This window comes from Rhopalosiphum maidis, chromosome 2, assembly GCF_003676215.2.
Source record: "Rhopalosiphum maidis isolate BTI-1 chromosome 2, ASM367621v3, whole genome shotgun sequence".
NCBI lineage: Eukaryota > Metazoa > Arthropoda > Insecta > Hemiptera > Aphididae > Rhopalosiphum > Rhopalosiphum maidis.
In genome coordinates, this window is record NC_040878.1 from 22,094,348 (window position 1) to 22,120,968 (window position 26,621).

At 28.9% G+C, this 26,621-nt stretch overlaps 1 protein-coding gene across 2 annotated transcripts in view; it reads right to left on the minus strand.

Annotated features, from left to right (window-relative positions):
• Window positions 1-26,621, minus strand: part of LOC113551855 (transient receptor potential cation channel subfamily V member 5) — a 48,837-nt gene that overhangs the window by 6,056 nt on the left and 16,160 nt on the right. The window contains exons 4-14 of one of the 2 annotated variants that reach the window (XR_003405146.1): window positions 26,304-26,493; window positions 25,878-26,031; window positions 20,904-21,054; window positions 19,235-19,338; window positions 18,928-19,010; window positions 13,614-14,085; window positions 10,456-10,635; window positions 7,349-7,500; window positions 6,541-6,650; window positions 5,283-5,464; window positions 3,068-3,171 (exon numbers count right to left, since the gene is read on the minus strand). Coding sequence is in view for 1 of the 2 variants with exons in the window: in XM_026954394.1 (XP_026810195.1) it covers window positions 3,068-3,184; window positions 5,283-5,464; window positions 6,541-6,650; window positions 7,349-7,500; window positions 10,456-10,635; window positions 13,614-14,085; window positions 18,928-19,010; window positions 19,235-19,338; window positions 20,904-21,054; window positions 25,878-26,031; window positions 26,304-26,493 (1,895 nt within the window). In the remaining variant the exon portion in view is untranslated. Of the gene's footprint in view, window positions 1-3,067; window positions 3,185-5,282; window positions 5,465-6,540; window positions 6,651-7,348; window positions 7,501-10,455; window positions 10,636-13,613; window positions 14,086-18,927; window positions 19,011-19,234; window positions 19,339-20,903; window positions 21,055-25,877; window positions 26,032-26,303; window positions 26,494-26,621 lie in introns of both variants that reach the window. The other variant, XM_026954394.1, reaches the window with a different exon arrangement.

Here is a 26,621-nt window from a genome sequence, read left to right on the forward strand (position 1 = left end):
GTACATTATTATTATTATTATTACAACTATAACTTTGGTATAATATATCATCGTCGCGATATTCGGTGAAATGCATCATTGACGTTTCGGAAAATCCACGAGTTTGACGTGACTATAATGTCTGTAGTTTACAATACATAGTACCTATGTTATGTATGCTACTGCGGACGACGGTAAATCATGATAGGTACCTGAGTATTAACGTCTTTTACTAGACATCAATGATAACCAAAAAAACTATTAGATTACTGTTGTAAGTACTTAATTATAGTTATAATTATCATAAATCTCCAAAAACAAAATATTTTATAAATACAAATACACCTATTTTACAAAAATACAAAGAATTTCCAATATGTAACGTGAATGTTACAGCTCACTGGACAAAAAAAAAAAAAAAATATATACTAATTTATTGAAAATATCATAAAATATTTATTTAAAAAATAATCACGAAAATAAGATTGATATTGACATTAAAAATTAGTATTATTTAATATAGTTTTTTTATAATACATCAGGATTCGCCGTAACTAAACCTTGAATTATAGGTAATAGCGATTATTGTCGACGTGTAAGTAGATAATATTATAATGTATTATAGGTGTATTGAAGCATTGATTTAATCAATGATTGAACGTTGAAGTGAGGTATAAGCGTAAACGTTCATCTTGATATTCGTCAAGAATATGCACAGAGAAATCCCATATTTTTTCATTTGTAATTAGATTTGACGTGTATTCCTTCTTGACGTATAGGTAGATGTACACATTTTAATAATATACATACTTATCGTAATACTATGGTCGGTGTAAAATTAAATAACAGTCGATTTGAACTATTGACTCTGATTTAGAAACTTTCCCAACGGACAACAGTCATTAGCGTTCACGGAAAGTTTTCGTGTACATCACTGAATATAATGCACTATCTAGGACGTCATACGAATCGAATGCGGTGAAAAGTTTGTGAACTTCCGTCGCCTCAAAAGAGATGTATATACATTTTAAAAGTCAACCACCGCACTTTATCACGTAATGTACTTATATTGCATACCTACAGCTACAGGTTACCGACTGTTACCTTACGAAACTATACACCGAGCATAGCATGCACTATACAATGTACAAATGGCAATACATTTTATGGGTAGTGTCGTAGTGAATGATTTCAGAATAACTATGCCACTCTTCATAACTCCTTATATTTTAAAAACTATGTAACCTTCTCAGTAATAATAATAATAATAATAGCATCATAATGGACCATTAGGTATACTATTCGTTTTGGAACTTAGTGGAAATTTTAATCTACAAAATTATTAATACAGATGACTATAATAAGTTATAATCGTAATATATATGAATTGCATAACAAAGATCGTAATCAAATCTTTTTTTTCTATTTGGGGGGGGGGTCCAAAATATGTATAGGTGCCTACCTTTTTTTTTTTTAGTAAACATTGAATTTAATTTTTCACATTTGGTCAACTTATTATTGATCAAATAAATTATTTTACGTTCATTTGTTAACTCTTTTTTAACGAACAAAAATTACCATTTCAAAGTAAGAAGACAATACCAATTCGCGATTATAGATGGTCAGGTGAACTTATGAGATTTATTATATTTTAATAATATTTTTAATTTACATAAATCAGCTGCACGGATATAAGTCGTCATCTATTAATAACAATCTATCATTATAGAAACTATAATAATATGTCAATATGATATATATAAAAGTATAAATCAGTAACCTTTAAAGTAGTTAAATAAATAGTTAACTTAATATCAGGATTTTAAATTCATAATTGAAAACTGAAAATATTTTGTGTCAGTGTCAATATTTGTAAACATCTATGACATTTTGGAAAAGGGTATCTGGACGCCTGGACGCATTTACCTTTAAATACGTCTTTGACTGTATACATTAAAACTTCAATTGAATTAATTTCTCAAAAGTGCTCGTATTCCTAATAGTGGACACTTTAAATTCCCTGGAAAGAATATATGAACTCAATAGGGTTTTAATAATCTCTAAAAGCAGACACTCGCACTCTTAATAACGAACGTGGAAACTAAAAATTAGTATCAAAAGGTTATCTTTCATCAATGGATATAATATAATATCATGTAATTAGTAATTACTATCGAAAATGTTGAAATAATTAAAATACTCTATTTATCTTTATGATTATAAATTTTGTTCATATTTCCTTATTATCTTTATGATTTTCTTATTTGATAGATGAAAATTTGTTGAATTAGTCGATGTAAAAACAAACGTATGAAGAAGAATGGAAAATAATAATTAAATAATAAGATGATAGACATTAGAAGCTAATCTGAAGAACAGATGATGATTGATAATTCAATCAAAATCAAAATCACTAATTTTTTTAATTGGACATTTTTACGTACTACAAAAATTATTATTTACTTTTTAAGACTCGTACATTGTACATACTTATAAGCAAATTATAATTAAGTTACAATAAATACATATAAATAATATCTACATTTTTATAAATTATAATAAATAGGTACATTGTATGTGTAATAAATAAGAACGATTTTGATGTTTACTATTTCATAATATGACTAATTTTTTTTTTTTATGTACATATCTTATAATATATTTCCACTGTACCTCTGTATATACCGGACATTTTATAATTCCCTATGGTTGTTCACTGATATACAGAGATTTCATTGTATGCATAATAGTAACAGTAAAGTCGACATTTTTTCTTTGAACATACATTTTGAATATTAAAATTAAAAATAACTGAAAGTCGATTTACTTATATAAAATGTGTATAGTTTTATTTGTTATATAGAAAAAAGATTCAACTTTCCCTCTTCCGGTGACAAAAAAAAAAAAAAAACTTTTCTATTTAAGATTCAAAGTATACCCCAAAAGTATATACTTTTAAACGGAGTATTCCAAAATTCCTTTAAGATATTAATCCGCTTATATAATATCATGCGTACTTATTTAAACTATATAATCGTGATAATTTATATTAATATTTACAGGTAGGTTATATAAACATTCAACTCACTTGTCTCTGCCATTCGTTCCGAGTCTCGGCGATCTTTTGATAAGTGTTTCCCATCATGGCGATCAACATGTTCACCAGCAGTATGGCCACAATTACCATGAAAACTATAAAGCAAAACTACGTTTCACGCGGCAAACGTAGTATGTAGAAAAAAGTTAAAAAACACACACGCACGCACACATAACTCTTATACACACCTGCACCCACACACATACGCACGCAAACGTTGTGTCGTACTGCATTATTATACGGGTTGATTCACCGAACTCGCTAAATTCATTTTTTACGTTCATTTGAAAATAAATAAATAAATTGATATGGTTCAAATAATTATTATTATAACACTACATTTTTACAAAAATTGTATTTATATTATTATTTCCTATGACAGTTGTATGAAAAAAAAAAAACATTTTAGATATATTTTAATTTTATAATTGGAAACAGAATAGTTTTCCAAATATTTTATGTACATTGATATACATCGACTATTATTGTATATTATTTAATCAATTTAGTTTCACCAATAATCATTTAATGTTGTAATTAACAAATTTAAAAAAATTGCTACGATACCGTCCAAAAGTTGTGGTCCATTACTCCATAATTTTTTATACTACTATGTAATATATATATATATATATATATATAGTATATTTATTCAATTTAAAATATTAGCATAGGTATATTAAAAAGCAAGTGTAAGTTTTCTGCCTTTAGCTATGAAAAAACTAAAAGAGTATAGATTATTATTAAAAAAATAATAAAACACCTATGTGACTGTAGAAATTGAAAAGTATAGGAACTTATAAAAAAAAGTTAAATAATAGATTTTTATAAATAAAAATAATAAGTTGTATTTCAAACTTCAAAGTGGAAACTATGAAAATAGCATAGCTGTGAAGTTGGTTTCCGGATTTTATTCAAAAAATATGCCAAATCTAAAAAAATTTGCAATTATTTGCAATTGTTTTGTAAAATATTGGTACATTTTTTAAAACGATCGGACAAAGTTGGGAAGACAACTTCATGGTCACACAACTGCCATGGTCTTATAAAATACAAAAAATGTCGACGTAAAAAACGAGTGTATAGCCAAGAAAAATTATTTAATGATCTAAATGGATCACACTGTATGTGCGTAACATAAGTCAGTCGTTTTACGTGTACGCAACGTCACGCGCGCGTATAATCACAAAAAATAAAAACCACATACATAATATATATATTTCCGTATAGCAATACTCATTTTTTATTGTTATGCGTTAGACTGTATCATATGCTGTTTGCGTGCGTGCGTGCGTGCGTGCGTGCTTATATATTATATGTATTGTGATTCTTGTTGCTTATACATGCACACCGCGGTCGCGATGGCGTCGAAAAGTAATTTTTCTTCTGCTTTTGTCTTTTTTTTTTTTTTTACAAACCATGTCTGTATATTATATGATAATATATCTAGGTGGTAGGGGCATAGATTTTTGAAAAGGAAGATGGTAAAAAAAAGGTGTTCACACTACTGCACACATACACACACTGATAAACTCACGGTGTTGGGCCATGTCTAAAAAATTAAAATTTATCGAAAAATAATTAAAATACACCCCCATCTTTCGTGTTATTTTACTATTAAATTGTATAAAGTAAATTTAGTTAGTGTACACATTTAAATGATCATCATTCATCAAAATATCGCTAACTGTGTTTATGCCAACGAGCGATTCTTTTAATATTTTTAATTTTTAAATTCAAAAGATTCAGGATCTAAATGTGAAGTTTTAAAATATTGCTCCTATTTTTTCATTTTTAACATTGTTGTAGGTGAAACCATAAGCTGATCCTATAAGCTTTGAATTTTAAATGTCAATCTTTATATTTGTGGTTTATTAATCTAAATATTACATAGGATTAATGGTTATAGGTTCGATTATAAACTAAGCCTACACATAAGTGTACAGTGTTCTCAATATTATAATATAATAATTGTGACCTCAAAATCTTTATAATTTATGGATAAATTAACCCAGACGTTTAAATTAATCACTAATGGTTAACAGCGTAGTCGTCCAAATGGAAAAATCAAGTAAATCATTACGTTTTTATTCTGAATGTATACTATGTAGATATGTGATATTTATTATTGTAATAATTATTAGTAAACATAGTTAAACACGTTTAAAGGAATCAAGAAAAAAAAATCCAAAACTACGTAACGTACCTTTGCGACCAACGTGTGACTAGTCTTGTCGAACGCCGTATAGTAGTCTGTGAACGTGTTGACGGACATCAGAAACATCGCCATGATTGACTCGGTCGGTGTCGGCATTGGGTTCAGCACAGAATCATCAATGCCCTCAGGCGTAAGCGGGTTGTCGTAAGACAGGAAAATCACATAATAAGCTGCGGAATCAAATGTTTTTGCAAGTATATAGTCTCACATTTTAAGCCTTCGTTTTCCGATCCAAGTGATTGGGGATGCACTTTGTTTGAGCACATAATATTCCTAAAACGTGATCTTTTCGCGTACTTTTTTTTTGTAAAGAATCTTGTCGTGTTTGTGCACAACGACGAGTAAATCAGATTTTTTAAAATATGGTAATATAATTTTGTTTATGTGTTGGTGGTCGTTTTTTTTTATATATATTTTATACTAATTTCAAAATAATTACTGTGGAAATCGTTCAGCTATAGGAGTGGCTATAATATTTATATAGAGTTTGTAGGTGAACATAATATATAAAATGCATAAAATGATTCATGATTAGACATTAGAGCAACATGTTAGATCAATTTTTGGCTAGGTCAGTATATTATATATTTATGATTAAACATGTTTTAATTTACACAACTGTTTCAACAATTAATTCAAAAACTGTTTATAGTTTTATGATTTATACATAGGTATATCTACATAATGTATTGTTCGATTTTTGGACTATAATATTATAACATGACTGTGTGATTGACTATAAAACCCTTAACAATTTTTTTTTCAATCAGCATTATGTACCCTCCGGAAGTAAAATAAATGTTAACTTGAGGTGGGAATGAGGCAAGAGTAGTCAGGGTACGATTATATTCAACCAGCTTATACGCTTTAAAAAATATAAGAAATAATTAAGCATATATGCGAGATGATTCTGAAACAAGCGCGTAGTCAGAAATTTCTAAAGGAGGTGTTATGAAAATAATGACCCCAATAGTTAACGGACCAAATAAAATATATCATCTATAATGTTTGTCAATACTAATATTTATATTAATTAATAACTATATTATTTTAAATTGTATTATGCACAATATACTTGTAATAAATAAACAGGGCCACTGAAGGGGGTAGGGGGTGTTATTTTACAACACTTCTCTCGCTGCGCTATTGCAGCCGAAACGCTTATGAATTATAATAACGACAACCCGCTGTGTCATCGTTTAGACATGTACTTACGCGTACATTTTACTAATGATAATATTCTCACCTTGCGAGAACCCCATCACGAACACCATGTAAATGGAAACGAACCTCAGCAAGTCTCCCATGACCATCCTATAGATCATCACCACGAACGGTCCGACAGTTTTGAAACCCCTGCCGGTGAGCAACGTGCGTTAAATGTACCATACTCACTTATTGCTGTTATTAGGTATTATAAATAAAAATATTGGCCATTGATCACTCTTAGCATGATAATAAATTATGCCTTATCACGCGTGTGCAATGTGCATGTATGTATGTGCCTTTAATACGTGTTAAACCTTAAATATTCAGGGAGCAGATTTGTATGTCATAAATTATGTGACTTTGAGAGAGAGTATGAGATAGGTACTATAGTGTTTAAATTTATGAAATAATAGTTTAGTAAAAGATTCAAATATTAGAATAGAATTTCGTTATCCATCGAGTACAATATATTATATAATAATATAATGTAGCCACACCATTTATACATACATTATTTATTAATAGAACAATTTTAAAATCTAGCTTTTTAGATTACTCAATGGGATGAACTCAAAAATTCGTTAATTTATGATTAAATTTGTGAGAGTTGAGCAAAACAGTATTATAAGATCATTTATATATGCAATAGTTTGTAGTCGATCCTGATTATCAAAAGTATGAAGCTGATCATATAAAAACAAATGTTTTTAGACTTAAACGTGGTTTTTTTTTCTAACTTAGATGTTTCTATACACTTTTGTTGTATTTGAAAAAAATAAATAGATTTTGCATGTAAATCCACTCCCTTCTTATAAATTATAAGCTAATAATATATGACTTTGTACCTGCAGAAGAACAAAAAGTATGGACAAGTGGTCAACATGATGATTACGGCTATTATGTCTTCGGCTTTGTCATAGCACGTCAGTCTCAGCGGTGGTATGGTCATCATGAGCAGGCACGAAAATAGAAACATCACTCTCGCTGGTGCTATGGCCTGCGTGGATGCACCAATTTATGCCAAAAAGTATTTTTAATAGTATTTTTTTTTTTAGATATTAATAATAAAACCATATTTCAGTGTTTGTTAAATTGTTGTTTTAATAAAATCTCTATAATAAAAAACGATTTTTGATCTTTATAACTTAAATTACGCAATGAGTATGTGTAATTTAATTGTACATCAATATTAAGTTATTTTTACTCAAACACGCTGGATTGTATAATATGTTTATAATATATTATGTTACCTTATTATTTAAATAATGATATATATATTATGTCGTATGTATTTAGATAAATAATATATATGTTAACCAAATCGAAAAGAATGAGTCAATTACATTTTTACCTCAACTGGTTTAGTTGAATTTCTTAAAAATATTAACTTTATAGAGGTGAACGAATTACTTAATAATATTATACGAAAATAATATTGTTAGGTAAAGTTTTTCTCAAAGAAACTTAAAGTTAACTGTTAAAAGTTTGTAATTTTTTTACACTTCAACAACTTTATTAAATCCTTAGAGGTAGTAAAACCATATAATGATAATACTATTGAAAGTAAGCAAATTATTTTTATTACCATAAATATTAACAGAAGATCGTGTTAATATTAATGAATTTATTGGTTGTTTATATCGCAAGGCTGTGAATTTAATGCATTTGCATGTTTTTTTTTTGCTACAATGTGTAATAAAATGGATTTAGCCAAAATTTGTTTTGACTTATTTTTAAATCAAATACCAAATCTTATTTTGCATATTTTTACATATTTCATGGGTTAGGGCACATAAATGCATGTTTTAATGATTTTTTTTTAACCAAAATTAATAAAAAAATAAGATAAAAGATAAAACTTAAATTTATTATTTTTTTTGCATATTTTTGAAAAATGAGAGCATATTTTAAGAATTTGTATAGCATATTTTTAAGCCTATTTTATTAGTTTTTAGTGCATATATGCATGCATATTTAATAGTTTTTAAGTGCATTAAATTCACAGCCTGGTATTATATATAATATTAATCTTTATAGTCTTAAAGGTTATTGTTAAAAGAGGATTCAGGCCTGTAGCACTTCCATTTATAAATAGTAGCTGTGTATGTGCAATTATCTATATGTCAGTCTAGTGGAGTGTATACATATGAATCATAAATTCTACGAAATTTCAAATAAGAGCTGCAATAATGACGACGAAAAATGCTTCAGTTATTATTTAGTAGAGTTGTTGAAGATTTTAAATTTGTATTTTTAAAATTAAAATCCATAAAACCTAAGTCTTACCAGTATTTTCTGGTTTTTGAATTGTTGTGCGTAAATTTTTAAATCATCTGCACCATGCCCACTATAAGTACTATGACGAGATTTTTGTTTCATTCATATAACAAAGGAAAAAAGTAGGAGATGTATCAATTGTATTTTTGTAGTAGATGTGGATACCAAACACTTATTTAAAATAAATAATAATAAATCTTATTTATCAAAATACTGTCGAGGTAATTTATGTAAAACTACTTTTAACTTATAGCGTGAAACTTTTGAAGTATATAACGACCATATTGGTATAATATTTTAATCAGTTTCGATCGATTTCGCAGTTTTGCATATTGTTATTGTTCTCTTGACGCCACCGTGCCACCACGCGAATATGTATAGCAATAACAGCAGGTATAGGTATAACACTGGCATATAATACAGGTATACTCTCGTGACAACGCTCGTAATATCAGGTCAAGGGAATATACTTTTTATGCTAAGCAAGTTAACACGATCTTATAATTTTATTTTATTTATTTAAAGACCCTCGATATTGAGTGGTTTTTAAATCCATTACTCGCTTTTGCTTTTTTTCAGTAGTTAAGTACGGTGATTTTGTTATTATCAATTCAACTGCAATACATGCCATTTCAATTTAATACCTTAACAATACTCAAATCACTACTTTTTTATCATTGCTAGTTGTCCTTGAATCAAGTATTCTTTAAAATAATAGTACACATTATCGTCTTTTGAGTTCTTTCGTTCATAAAAATTATAATTTTTCTAGTGAAATAGGTAGTTTTCTTTTAATATACATTTTTATTGTGCAGTAGGTTTCAAAAGTTGTCTAATATCCTAATGATCTCAAAGGTAAATTTTAAATGAAACATTCATGAAAAATCGTAAAACCCTGTTATAATTTTCATTATTACGCTTTATTTTCGTATTAGATTTCGGCGAATTGAGAGCTGGGGTATTTCAATTAGGTTAGATTAAGAGTAATTTGCTCGATTTTCACGGATTTGGATGTATAGTGTGTACCCATCGCAGTTGGATTGGATACATTTCCATAGTGCGTGTTTTTGTAATTCGAAAAGTAAGTTTGTGAAAATTGTGTATGAGCTTAGTTATTAGTATTTGTAGACTTAGTAGAGTTTAGAGGAGTGGACTTAGACTACCTATAATTCTTCATTGCCTTCCAAAACCTAGTCCTAATGACTTATGAGTAACTACTAAGTAAATTTATTTTTGTTTTTAATAACTTTTAAATTAATATAATTGAAAAAAAAAAATGATTTTAATTTTGTTTTAATGGGAAGTATAGTATTTTCTGTAATATAAACAAGCATGATAAAATTTTTTTTTTCTTACAAACGTGGTAGAGAATAATATGACTAGATTTTGTACAATAATGTATCATATTTTTATGTATTTGTCAGCTGTATATTTAGTATTTTACTTCCTTTAGATATAAAAAAAATATTGAATGTAAATTATGTATCTTTGATATAAATAGATATGCAATTTTTTTTTAAAATTCAGTCACGAGAGATTTGACTTATCATTGCTGATATCTTATTAATCACTGCCGGGGTAAGTAGGGTTATATTTGAAATGTGGGCGCAAGCTTAAGTAGTATTTATTAAGCATTAAGATGACTATATAGGCTTAAATTATTCTGATTACTGACCAAGTTTTCAATGAACATCTGTGTGCCCAAAAATCCAGCTTCCCTGACGGCAGCCAGTAGATAGAGGAAGGCTCCCACAAACATTGCCACTTCCGATCCCATTCTGATTAAATCGTCAGTTGAGTGTACAGCCATTAGTCTGCACACCTTTTGTCTTTTGTTCCACCAAAATTTTTTTGACTGTTAACAACATAAGTATAAGTCTATATACATTTATAATAAATTAATTTCTATAACATGAAACATTTGAGCGATTCCAAATAAATTGTATGACTATGACACTGTCATTGTTTATTCAATGTGTTTAAAATTGTTGATGATTAAATAATATATTATAATAATTAGATATTTTAAAATTAAATATTTAATTTGAAATTAAAATAATACACTGCATTCTGCAACGGTAGTAAAATATTAACAAAAATAATACTTTGTAAGACAAATTTTATGAAATGGTTTCCAACCAAAGATGTATTAAGAAAAAAATATACTTATCGCAATATTTTCGTGAATTAGGTTTTCGTTTGTGCTTTGTAAAGTATATTTTATAATAAACATATTATGTATTTTAAAAACTATTATTTTTTTGTTATATAATTGTATTTATTTTCTGTTATTTATATTAGATATAGTAACCGAATTATTAATAGTTTAACTTAAAAGTAAAATACTTAATTAATAATTTTTATTTTACAATAAATCATGTTTTTCATAAATTTTTATCCTTATAATAACTAGAAATATTACGACACTAACTATTTGAATTTTAAACATTTATTAGTATATAAGTATAAAGTATTTATTTTCATCGAAGTTAACATAATTTATTAGACTCTAGAATTCTTATAAATCTGATTTTAGTTCAATTAAAAGTTCAATACACAAGTAGAATATTGGATTTTATCTTACATAGATTATATAAGCTTTTCTAAATTGTTTTTTTATATTGTTTTAATATGTTATAATCAAAAGTAAATAGTACAAACAATATAAAGTACCTACAGCTAAGTCATTGTACAAACAAAATGACTTTTTTTTCTAAACTGTAATAACAATAATGTTATAACGGATAAATATAAAAATATTGATTCACAGTGTAGTTATATACTATCTAACTCTTTTGTATTTCAATAGCTTAAACATAATACAATACTATTACAATAATAATAATATTTTTGACTTTTCGATGAGATAAATGTCAGCACTTTTAATTTACAACAATATTACGTTTTAATTTTTTTCACCATTCATTTTGTCCGGTATAGTGACTTAATTTTCAATGGAGAAAACAAGTTAAACAAATCCTGCTGGCATTTCACCGACACTATAGTGCAGTATTCTGATAACGTTGCAGTTATTATTAATACGAATTATATAAAAAAAGAAATTATTATAAAATTAAAAATTTGATAAATAACACATTGCTTACTGAATTATTAATCAAAGTATATTTAACCCAGGAAAAGTGGATTTAAGATACCTAGTCAATTTTATATTGACGTAACCTGAACATAGAAAAAAATATAATATACTAAATTTTTCCTGGTATAAAATAAAAATAAGTTAATTGAGTTCGCGATTGGGAAACGGAAATTAAATTAATTGTGTTTGTGCACTTTTATATATGATTTGAGTAGGTACGTAGTTATTTTTATTTTATACGTGTTGTATTGTGAGTGTATTATATAGTTCTAATTGAAATAGAAATATTATCACTGTTTAACATATTGTAATGTACGTTAATTGAATCTAACCAAAATAAATCATATAATTAAAATAAACGAAGTTATAGAAAAAATGTAACTATTATTAAACAAAATAAATATCAAACATTTAAATACATAAAAAAAACTTATTGTTTATGTGCTTACCAATAAAAAACATTATACTTAATAATTTATTAGTTTAAGCATTAATTATAGAAAGACTACTTGATTTATAGTTTAATACACTATATTACACACATATTTTATGAAATGAATTAAATATTTTAACATTAACACAAAGAAATTAAAAAAAACACCTTATCACACCTCATACATGTAGTATTTTTATTACAGTTTTAAGTTTCTATAACTAGAAAGGATAAAGTTTTTTTTTTAAGTTGAATGTGAGGTTGTACCTCATTATAACTTGATTAGTATTATATTTTAAAATTTACACAAATCATTTAATAGGTACTTATACTTATTTAAGAAACCCGGGACACTCAATTAGTTCGATAAGGTTTTATCGACGACTCAGTTCATACCTATGCTCAGCTACTTAAAGTGCAGTTGTACTTGAATTTCTTAGTTTGCCATTAATATAATACCTATTTCTAAATCGAAATAATCGTGCAATTCCTACGCTTGTATGTAAAGTTAATGTATTATATTTCAATGGTTTTATATAATATTATTATAACTATGGTTGTTTATCCACGATATTTATTCCCTGGAAATTTGACCCTTCGGTAGGTATGGCATGATCCCTTTGTATAGGAAATAATTGTAAATACAGTATACACTCCTGTTAAAAATATACTACCTATACTATAATAGTATAATTTTATTCTAAGAATTGTTCAGAAAAATAGAATTTTAATTGATGAAATAATAAATATTAAATTGATCAATACATAACAGGTATTTCTGCATGCTATTATAGAAAGTTTGAAATGTTGATTTCATCGAAATCATCATTGAACTCGCGTTAATCGTATCACTTACCGGTACTCGTGTGTACAACGTTTTTAATCTTTTATCCTTATACGGTGTGAAGATCTTAAAGGTTACAACCGAAATCTAGTATATTATAAAGTTGAATGACGATAGCTTATAAACTCCATTGTCACGTTAATAAACGAAACGTCTCACAAAAAAATTATACATACATAATGACGGAGACTTTTCTATGAGATTTTGAAATCTATATTATTCCAATTCTAAAACCCATCATTTCTGTGTTACATAATTTCTCGGGGGAGAAATATCCCTTACGCCGCCAAGAGAGTGGATATTTGTATCGTCAAAATGTGCATATATTATACCCATATCTACCCGCATGTAATATTATTCTATACATTCCGACGTGTCAAGCGACGTTATCATGACTTATCGCAATGTGCATTATTATAATAATATGGTGTGTCGTACACTCGTACGTACGCCACCTACTTTGTTGTAGTTGTATGTGTAGTTGGTCTTGAACGTATGGTTGGCCGGATTCCACGTGCTCCTGTGTTTGCCTCTGTCCGAACCCGAACTCTTACCATGCAAACTTACAGTGCCATCACTTCTACCACCACCACCACCACCACCGTCTTCGTAGATCAGTGGCGTCTCGATACCGCTATCGTTGGTGGCTGTGTCTGTGGCTGTGTTTGTTGTCATGATTTCTGTGGTTATCACCGTGTCGAGTTCGATCGGAACGCCGCCAGCAATCATCATCTCGTCGTATATGACGTTGTCGGGCAACATCGACTCGTTGTCCATGAAGTCTAACGGCGTGGTGGCCACCGTGGTCGATGTGGACGTGTAGTTAATTAGTGGTGGTTTAAGACCAGTAGGAGGTGGTCCGGGACGCAGAACAAAGCACACCATGGATATGGAAAAGTAAAACGCGAACAGGATGAACTGCCGATAGAACCTAAACGAAAATATCGATTTCAACTTGCATTCGTCTAGTTACGTTCGACAAATATTTTAAATCGATAGCAAAATACAGTAGTTATATAATTACGTATTATTTCTCGCGCATAAGTTATTTATTTTCATAGCTTTTCTTATACTACGGTAATATTTATCTTGCACAAGTAATTTGCTTACTATTATATAGAGGTTGCCAACTTTCGTGGTTATGAGTATAATATATTGTAATATTGAACCTAACCGCGATAGGAACTATGGCCTGAGGGTCTTATAGGCGATGATGGATGATAAATACATTTTTGTAAAAAAATTACCCATTATCAATATTTTGATACTACCATTACGACAGAACTGACATTTTTCCTGAATTCGATCACTCCATTAGAGCCTCGTTTAGGATCAAATGTTCAGTGAACAGTAAACTAAAATTATTTTAGATTACGTGAGATTTTGCGATTTCATCTCCCTCGGAGAAGTTAAAATCTTTAACTTAGACAACAGTTTCTGGTAGAAAATTTTATAGTTAATATATCAAGAAAAGGAAGGGAAGGAGTTAAATAACCAAGTAAAATTTTTATCAAATATTTATATAAGAATTTTAAAGACGTAATGTTTTGAAAAATATTGACTCATTTTGAGCTATTTGTAGATATTTTGAATTTTTATTTATATATTGTTAAAATTTTTGTTTCTAAGTCATAAATCTTAAAATGGTGATACAAGATTTCTCATAATTTATTCATAAACTAGTTAAGCAATTTTGAATTCTATCGTCACAAATTTGATATTATTTTTTTATTTAAAATAATGAAATCTATAAAAAATATTTTGTTGCTAAAAACTCAGTAGTTTTAATTTTATTACGTAAGGGCATTATACATTTAATATAGAATTCGATTTCGGTAAAAAAATGAAAATATTTATTATTTTGTTATAATTGAAAATATATTAATAAACTTAGATCAAAAATGCTACTATTACTTAAATTATAATTTTCTATGCACGATCACATTTCAAAATATTTACACTAATATAGTTTTAAGGAAATTTAATTTTAATTTTTTAATGGTTGATTACATTTTGTATTTTTGTTTCCTAGTCAGAAACTTGAATATGTTACATTATATTACAATATAGATCCCACTTAAATTTTTTTTCCAGGATTTAAAAATACCTTTTATATATAAAAGGATTAATTTTTTTTTATAGACATTTGAAATTCAATTTTTAACAATATTTGATGTTTAAACAATAACGGTGTTTTTTTCACTAGTGTTTTTAATTATTTTGTTAATAGTTTTATTCTGATATAGACTTGAAAATATTTACCATTATGTATATTATTATTTTCAGTACTTGACAATTTCAAAATATTTAGACAACTAACAAAAAACTTATCATTAAGAGGGAACTAAACTAAATAGTTTTCGCAGAGTAAACGAAACAAAGACCCTGCTGTGAATTCGGATTTAGCAATCAATTCGGATGCGCGCCCTGTGGTCTTCTAATCAGTATTCGGGTTAGGTCATACGAATTTAGTTAAACCGTTAAAATACGATTTGTCTCGTAATATCACTTCCTATTTGAACGCGCAACACGCAAACGTAAATAATAATAATAATAATACTATAATAATATTATTATATATGTGCGCGTCATCATAACATGCCTCATTGCCTCATCGTTCGTAGACGACTATACAAGTGATTTATTTATTTTCGTTAATCCCATGCAACCGTCGCCCTGTTATTCCATAACATTTTTAACAACGATTAACTATATACATACACTCGACGCACTATACATTAATCCACGTACATCTGCGTACAATATTATAATCCATATACTAAGTAATATATAATGTACGAGACGTATCGAAATTCCTTTATATGCAGCCGCTGTGAATGAGGTAGTGTGCGCGCGTGTGTTTATGTGTATGAATGGTTGTCGGGGGAGGGGAGGTGTCGGTGTGCGAACGACGTGGTTCCGAGGCTATACTGCGGACAAACTTTGAATATTTTATATTTCACATATTTTTTTTTTTTTTTGTTATCTTATTATTTTCATTGATTTATATGGCTCACGGGACACGTCTGTTGCAACGACGACACGCGATCGGGACGAACAATACGAAGACGTGCACGAGTGCATGCGTATATGTATTATGTATACCTGCGTACAATATGAACCTACCTAGTAACTATACTACCTACCTTGTATTAGTGCGGGTCTCGTGACCGAAATTTTTTCTTAGAAAACGAAGCGGTTAAATAAATGTAGTTTTTTTTCAATTACAGGTCGGCGCGCCATAGCCAGATAATATAGCAGCGGCGATGTTGCTCGTGTATAAATGGGTATCACATGTTTTATTATGATATCGATTGCGTACGAGAAATTTGTATTGGAGCGACTATTACTCATATTACCTCCTCCCGTCTTTAGGCTCGGCAAAATATCATCTTTGGCTTCACATTTGAATACGTAGCTATTATGAAAACAACTGTAATGGACGTTGACCAATCTGTATTATGTTATTATGTACGCGCGTGCAGAGACGAACGCGAATTATAGTATAATAATATTTTAAAGTTATTCGCGATCGACCGCGTCGTCGACTATGCATTCTACAATAACACGGTCTATATGCGTACATTATAGGTATATATTTGATATACCGCGTTTGGTAGTTGTATCATTTGAACGCGGACGTGCAATCAGCTTTGTGTTTGAATAAAATAAGTTTATACCGCGATTCGGAGCGCCGTGCATATTATATTATATGATGCGTATACCGCGGTTGTAATCAAATGCCGCCCTCGGTGAATCGCGAGTTGGTCAGTTCGGTCGGAATGGTGAGCACGTTCCTAAATTTACCACTCGAATGTGCATAGTTTTAAAGAACCGGAAATAAAAAAGAAACCAAACACACAAGTTCTGGTCTGGAACTTTAATGAAGTTTTCGAGGCGGCCGAGGGGACGGCAGCGAGAAAACGTTTATGCTATAATGACTACATTACCATGTTATCTTATACATATACACACGTACGATATATATTATATAAAGCGTGCAAGAAGAGACAACGTTAGATCGATTGATAAAATTTCATCGAAACAAAATATAATAGTGTGAAAGGGTAGTGTACGTATATTTTTTGAAATCATATTATGGTAGTTTAGCGGTTAAAAACAAAAAAGTTGACTGCAAAAATCCTCGTATTAATAATTTAAAATGTGTTTATATTATTTGAATAGATGAAAAGTTGATTATTTCCATATTTTTCAGAAACCGATTTAGTTTTTATTTAAAAAATAAAATGAGATTGTTTATGATAATTAATATATTCAAATTCTGTTTTTGAAATTGCTAAGATTACTTAAGAGTAACGAATCTAATTTAAAATTCATTTTTTTTTATCATTAATTAATTATAGTAATATAAATTTATTTTTACTAGCAGAACAACTCTATTTTGATGTAAACTGTGAAGCAGGTGATTTTTTTTGAAATTCAAATGAGTAGTTTTTAAGTTATTAAAATATGTGTACTAATACGATTTAAGTGCTTAATAATTATAGTTTTACATAAAATATAAATTATATGCAATAAATTATACTTAGAGTAATAATAATCGTTCTTTAGATATTTTTAAAAATGGTCAAATGTTAGTAGATCTTTATAAAATAATAACATTATTAAATCAATAGGTTTATAGCCTTTGTAATAACCTATTATTATGGAAACATTGCTTTTAGAATAATAAGCCAAATAATTCGAAAAAATAAGTCGCTTACATTTTTAATTAGATATAAAACTGTTTTTAAGAAAACCATCTGCTTAAGAATTTATGTAAAAACTGAGTTTCTTATTTGAAAATAATAAACCTAAAATGATTGCCACAGGATACGACTTAAAGAATATAAAAATCCAAATATTTGAAAATAAATTGTGGTTATACTTAAAAATTCTAATAATAAGATTATAAATAAATCCAATAGATACTAAAATAAAAAATGGTGAATAAAATTGTATTATTGTATAGTATTATATGTTATTATATTTGTACTTGAAATTTTACCAGTACATTTATTAAATTCTTATTTTACGTTTGTTCTTATTGATTACACGTTGTAAATATATTAATAAGATATTTTTTGACTTTGTTTTATTTATATTATACGGATTAAGATTTTATACATTTTAATAAGTAACACAAAACAGAGTTGCATATAATTTGTACTAATATACAATATGTGCCATGGTTGCACAATTATATTATATCATTTTATATCGTAATAAATATATATTTTTATTTTTATGTTTTTTACGAAACATTGGTTCAAAACTGGTATTATTTGGGCCACATTTGTCGCAGTTTGGACGTTTTTAACCCTGTAGTGTGCATTCATTTGAGAATATTGTTTCGAACTTACATCTTCGTAACACACACACACACACACACACACACACACACACACACACACACACACACACACACACACATACATACACACACGCGCGTATTTTAAAGTGTTATATATGTATATTGTATGATATCTAAAATTGTAATATGCATCGCATAGTGTGCTTACAAGAACACGAACGTCGCGCTAATTTAAATGACATTTTACTAGGTTTTCAAATCGATCTTAACCTTAAATTTTTATCCATTTCTTACGTCAATGCAGATGATTGTATATAATAATAATAATAATAATAATAGTGCGTATACAAGATTCACGTTTTGTTTGTTCTACAACGAGTGAAACGTGACCGCAATACTTTTGGTCACGATTTATTATGTTATACCAGGTATTAGGAGGTGCTCGCACTGGCGGCTTACCTGAATTTCACGAAAGCGTTCCATTTGGCATTTAGCAGATCCACCAACACGCCGTCCATCATTTCCAAGTGTTCTGGACTTTCCTTTAAAGTACAACAGAAACTTTAACGTTTTTGATGAACCACTAACGGTGGAAATATAATATTATTTAGACATTAGATTATTTTGTACAATGTTAGATAATGAATGATACTTTTCGTATTATAATGTATAATTACAACACTGACTGCATCAAATCAGCTGCTAATAGCTTTAATATTAATAACCAATTTTTATCTAACATAAAAAATAAATAATATCAACTCACGCCAAATACAACCAAGTTGAGTGCCGAATTTCTGCTGATCTGCCCCGTGTCGTTGTCGATAGTGTCGATTTGGGTCAGGGGGTACGCGGCACAAGTTATACTGCCTAAACATAGTATACACCGTTGTATTACCTCATTGCCGGAAAACCACAAGGAAGTATAAAATAATCAAATACACAAATAATCAATGTAAGTTTAAGTATTATATATTCAAGTTCAACAGTCCTAATTACACGTTGGCGGTTGACAGTATTCTCCCGCGTCCTGCATAGTAATAATTAAAGACTGGAAATTATTTAAAACATAATATGCCATTTACATACTCGAGGACTTGTTTGTTTTAAAATTTTCACGTACCACAATGTATCATAAATAAAATATTTAAACTTTGTATGTGAGTAATTTAATTGATTGTTTTAAAAAAATGATATTATTAGGGGAAATATGAATTGTTAATCAAATTGAATAATATTTAATATTTTCGTATTTTGGACTGATAAAATGTTATTATCAATTTTTAATAGGTGTATACATATGGCTTTTCAGTTTATGGTCATGAAATTGAATACAAATGAACAATAATAAATGTAAATATATTCTAGAAAGATGGTTTTCCATAACTTCGCAATCAGCCAGTCAGAGGAATATACTTCAGATCGCGAATTTCCGAGCATTATTTGACTAATTTCTTATGGGTTTTGATAATTTCAAACCAGTATAGCTTAAATATTTCAAAACAAAGAAAAGGGAAATTAAAATATAATACTATTATGTTACTATACCTACTCATAAAACAATATTAGACATTTCAAAAATAATATTCTATGCAGAGATGTACCTATTTTGCCTATATAGTGCGCCAGGTTACACGATGTTATAAAAAATGAAATGGAAGAAAATATAGTGCTATAGGCCTGTAGTTCTGAAATACGCCTTGCTTCACTTTTTTGGGCAGTAGATTAATATATTATTTTTATAAAATTAAAATTCCAAAAAATGATTTTTTTTTTCGAAAATTATTTTTAAAATTTATATTATTTAAATTATTTAAAAAATTAGTAAGTAATCATTTTTAGTCTGAAATCGTTATATTTTGAATTAATTACGAAAAAAATAACCAAAATTATTGATTATGTCAAAATCCATTTAATATGTTAACTCTTAGGATAACTAGTTACTTAAGAATATATACTACATTAGAATTACGTCTACTATAATACCAAGTTTAAATAGAAAAATTATTTATACATGGGTGGTCATTAAACTATCATAATCTAAAGCTTTATCACCATTTAAATTTAAATTGAAAAAATAAATAATTCGATAAAATCCAAATGTGATTTTTCACTAATTTTGTAAAATTTCTCATCTTCTATAGTGTATGGTGAATGTGCACCTACTATATAATAATATGTGTTCATGGAGCTAAGCCAGAGTTTTCTATATCACCAAGTATATACTCATCTATTTCATCTATTTCTGAAAAATATATGTGTTTTATATAGAATATATTATATTTTAATGTATATGTATATTATACACTACCCGAGCATATAAATGTTATTATTTAACTACGCGTGTATATGTGTATTTTATATTGATAAATATATATTTGTGTGGTGTAATACATGGGTGCTGTGGTTCATGTAAGCGATTATAGTTCGTTTACCGATCTGCCAATAAATTTCCCGTTCGATTTTGAGTATGTGAAAGAACATTTGGATCCGAGCCAGTTTTGCGGCCAGCGTGAGTGGCGTCAAATTTTGCACGTTCCTAATGTTGAGCTCCGCCCCGATCTCGTAGGCCATGTCGAACGTCGACTGCCGGAAACACACGTGCATACATATAATATTATTATCACGGAATTTCATTTTTTGATCAGTTATGATTTATAATAATATTTTTTAGGACTTATAGCAATCATAATATTTGAATAATATTTAGACTAAAGAGATAATAGATCAGTAAATAACGAACTTGAACTAAATGGTAACAATGTTGTGTTTGCGCTCGCTCGCAGATTACACCAATAACATCATATTATAATATTAGGAGATACATAAAATAAAACTATAATGTACTTAGTAATGAATATATATGTGGCGAATAAGGCAGCCCTAAAAGTAGACTCTTATTATTTTGGGCAAATAAATTTGTTTAAATACTTAGGAGTAAATATAAACATTAACAATAACATGCATAATTAAATACAGTTTAGTGCTGCAAACAGTGTCTATTTTATCTTAAACAAAAAATTTTCAATTTTAGCGGGTTAAACGAAACTAAAAAAGAAAAATCATATTCTTGCTACTTGCGCCCGGTAGTAAAATGAAAGCAAAGATTAATTACTGAGTTATTAATAATTATAAAGATTAAATATTGTCTCCGATAGAAAAGTTATGTAAAAAATTCACTAGCTTGTGTGAAATTACTGGGAAATACAAGGAACAATATAAGCGATTAAGGACAGACCTCTTTAACAGTGGTCAGATAGGGTAAAAATATATTTATATATATATCACAAATATCGATGAGTCAATGAGAATGGATAAACCATTAGACTGGAATAGATGTGACATTTGGTGAAAGTGTACAAAAAGACCCAATAGCCTGCATGTAAGACTAAGAGAAAAAAAGAACTTTAATGACACTAAACACCGATCGTGCGACGATCAAATCACGGCTACAATACAGCACTGTAGCAGGTTAGGTATATACACCGAAGTAACGAGAAAAACAACGTAGATAATAATAACCAGAGAATGAGACACTAACTAAAGAGTAAAATATTCTCTAACAAATCTGTAAATCCGAGAATATACAATAATCGAAATAGTTTTCTTTTTCTAATGAAACTGACTTTAAGAATATTATTATATAAATGTTTGCATATATTTATGTATTTTTTTTTTTTTTTTTGAGCCGCTAAAAAGTAAAAAAATGAGAATCATCTTTATAACGACAGCACCAGTTTGCCAGCAGGTGTAGCAAATCTGCCACTCATTAAGGATCCGTGTAAAACTCGAGTGTCTAAAAGTGTCCCTTATGGTAATTCCTTGCAGTAAATAACGGATGCCGCGACTGAAATGTATTTATTATTTAATATATCACATTATTATCATCACGATAGTATGCGTGTAAAGTGTGATCGCCATTTTTTGAAATTTCTCCACTCCTTACCACTGCTATATCGCTGTCAGATCTCCTACTTTCGATGTACTACACAAAATAATATATCGAAAATACTGGCACGTCCCGTCTTGGACCCGTCTCCGCCGTGTAGGAATTTTGTGTTATATTTTTTCTCGCGATTTTTACATTATATCCATTACATCCCATTTTTCTCGGCGGCTAATATTTTTCACACGTTGCGGGCGATGGTAAGGCATGTTGTATAGATAAAAATATTTGATGCATTATTGTGTCATCAATGCTTGATGAACGAAAGGAAATGACTTTACGCCGTGCTAAGATATTGTTGGATCACATATCGTGTACACCCACTCGTCTAATGCATAACAAACAATATCATAAAAAAATGATAATTTTTTTTTATTCTAAAAATAAAACTCCTCGATTACTAATCAGACACACTAAATGTAGTATTGACTAGTATACATTTTAGATGTACGGTTTTTTTTATAAAATAAAAGTTAGGTTAATTAAAGACGTCACTGGTAGACTGTAATCTCCGTAATCAGATCATTCTCTCTTGTTAATTAATTTTCATTGTTTTTAATCGATTTTATAAATTGTTTTTAGCCACACACACACACACATACACACACACACAGATTAGGGTAGGTTATTAGGTTAGGTATATAATCTATTTCCAATTATTAACAATTAGCTGTCCCACTTCGCACACTACACAGTAGTAGGTATACTATTTCCCAAAATTTCATGGTGATTGGATGAATGATGAAGGAATACATAAAGGACAAACAGGCATATATTCGCATTTATTGATTATTATAATTTTTTGTTCAAATTAATCGTTTGTTGAAAAATCTAATAGAAATGAATAATATACGTTATGGCTCATATGTGAAAATTGCCTTGAATTTAAAATATAGTTTTGGAATTTATTTAAATATGTATATGTATATCGTTCTTATTGTACATAGATATGAATAATAATGTAGAAATATATATTAATATTAATATTATATTTTATTATGGTTTTGTGAGATTTGTTGTTGAGAAAATAAAACAAGATTTCCACCGTGTATGGAAAAAAATGTAATAACGGTTTTGATGTAGGTACTTTTATTTAGTACATAATATAAATAGGAGCACAGTATTTTAGAAAGTGAGCTTATAAAAACGCCATGATATTTTCGTATATGTAAGTATTTGACGCGACCGGAATTAGATTTTTGAACTTTATATACGTTCACCGTGAAATGTTAATACACGTGTTGCGCCGGGATTAAAAAGTAATACCATACGGCGAATACGCCTGTTATAGTATTATAAAAATGCGCTCGCTGTAAATTCTTGTTACTAAATTTACCGACTGCAACTGCTAACTCGCTACACGTAAAAAAATAAAACTATCGATCGTCGCGTGTATTCCCGCTGCCCATTGTTTGTGTTTTAACTTTATGCTAAGTCGGATTTTCGGTTATTTATTATCCACAGGTATTGTGCAATATATTTTACACGGTGTGGTCTTAAACAAAGAGGTTGGATGATGTGCGGCGATATATTTTCAGTGCGCTGAAGGTTTTCGGTTTTTTTTTTTTTTTTTCGGGACGTAGTTTATCCATACGATGCAAGTTACGACAGCGAGACGAAGTACAAAATAATAATGATTACGCTTATTGTGATGGCGACGGCTTGGAGAGAAGGTTATGGTATGGTCGGGAAAGGGAAGGATCGATGGGAAGCACGAAGTGAAATGAGTCTTGTTTGGCCACGGGGGAATTCGGGCGTAATAAACACGCGGGACATAAGTCGGCCAAAAGTAGGTATATATACATGGGTAATACCCGTTTTCTCCAAATTAATATTGACTGTTTTCACCACAGCTCGTTTTCGCCAAAAATTAAATAGGTTTGATTCTTGTTTCTGTCGAAAAAAGTTTAGAAACCACTGATATTAATTTTATGCAATGCATAAATGTATCACGTGTCAAGTAAAAAAGTAACAAAAGTTATGTTATGGTCTTCTGGAATATGTAAAAATCGCGAAAACCTTACGATAATACACATACGTAATTCTCATTCTTTTAATAAGTTCTTATTGAATAACTTTTCCCTACTTAAAATTCCATAAAAACCTTATTATCTGTAAAATTCCTAATGGCGAAGCGTAAATAAATTAGATTTGTAACAAATTTAGATATTATAATAAAAATAATTAATTAGACCTTAAAATTGCATTCAAAATTAAATATAATATATAATTTGAAGATTCCATCATGTACATAAAATATTGGTAAATACTACGTATATATTATATATTATAACATAAGTATAATCACTATAAACTATAAAACGTATATGTGAACGAAGGTCGTCAAGAGATTTGGTCATGATAACACGTTCTACAATATGTGCAAGATGATCAACATATTAAAACGACTAAATAAAAAAAATAATAGTAGAATAACAGCTATCGATTTGTTCGAAAAGTGTCTCATAAGAAATTTACATTGCGTGTTTACTAACCCTGTGCACCCACTCGATTGCAACCGTAAACCACCATGAAAATGAAAAAGTCAAATTTTGTAACGTTTCAACAGGTATTTCTGAATTGTAAAAAATATTAAAAAAAAAAATACTTGAAATAAAATTAAGGACGTTAAGGTTAACCCGTATGTCTATTAATATACTCATCATTAAATTGTATCATTCATTTTGAAAATTAAAATTAGAGAAGTCACTGTTTCATTATCTCTCATTATGCTTCACCATTAGAAATTTTATATAAAATATTTCATTGTTCCAAATTATAATTATCCCGCATACCTCAAAAAAAAAAATAATAATATATAATATATAATATATAGATATATATATACTGCAGAAATAAACTTCGACAATGGTAATATTATGAGTACTTAGTTTTTTTTAATTATATGAATTTTAAAATGTTTAAATTGATTTTACTTTTATTTGACTTATACGTTTATTTTTATCGATTTTTAAAATATTTTTATCATACCTATGATCGCTGAAATGAGATTTTTTTAAATTAATAATTTACGTGTATGATCATATTTTAATTTTATAAAATAAAGCCATACCTATTTTGTCTGACTCAGTAATACTTTTATTTATTTTATATTCATACATATTTGTTTGGAATTAAACTGTATAACTGTTATCATGATTAATATAATATTTTGTACTGTGAACTTATACTTAACTTTGATATAATACTTCAATGTGGTAATAAATAATATATATATATATTTTTTAAATTTAATAATTGGAAAATTATTTTATAATATATTTTGACAAACATTTAGATAATTTAAAAATAATTGTTATTTATTAAAAAAAAAAATTTCTGTTTGATGTGTATAATATACATCCATGTCATGTCATATAAATCTATATGTACATATTACATATATATATAGATATAGATATACGTTTTTGTAGTATATTATTTCTGGTATGGATTGACTTACGATTTTTTCGTAAATCACGAGCATGTGCAAGACCGTATTGCCGTTGGTGTCTTGGTTGTTGGGGTCGGCACCTCTCGCCAACATCAAACGATAGCTCTCCTCCTGGCCGAGACACGCTGCAAATGACAGTGGATATTCGCCCCAATACACGTACCTGCGATTTGGAAAATCGTTTATTTTGTGGTAATATATAGCGCGTGCATGTGTTCGTTGATGAACCTATACTGCATTCGTGTGTTTTTGATTTTTAGAACAATGACGATCAAACGTATGGTACAAGAAGCTCAGATGGATCGGTACACATATCTTATATTGAGTAAAACGTTTTCTATATGTCTACTTGAGATTTGGATAAGACGAGTGATTTGATTAGGGTACGATGTAAAAATCTGTGGATTAGTTAAACTCTGTATACACGTTGTTTACCCTTCGTAATTGGTGTCGGGACACAGGTTCACCCATTCGTGGTCCAGCGAATCCGATCGTGAAGCCTTTTGATCTTCCGTACTCATAAAGTTCCCGAAACACCGTTCGTTAAGATCAGCCCCGCTGTCCATCAGCACCTTCACCATGGCCGGATCTTCGTTGACAATGGCCATGTGCAACACGCTTTCTCCTGTACCAGAAATCGATTTAAAAACCAAAAATACCACTAGTGTATAGTTTTTGTTCAGTTCCGCGGGGTAAAACATATAATAAACATATAAATATAAATATACAGAGTGGTCCATTACGAGAAATGCA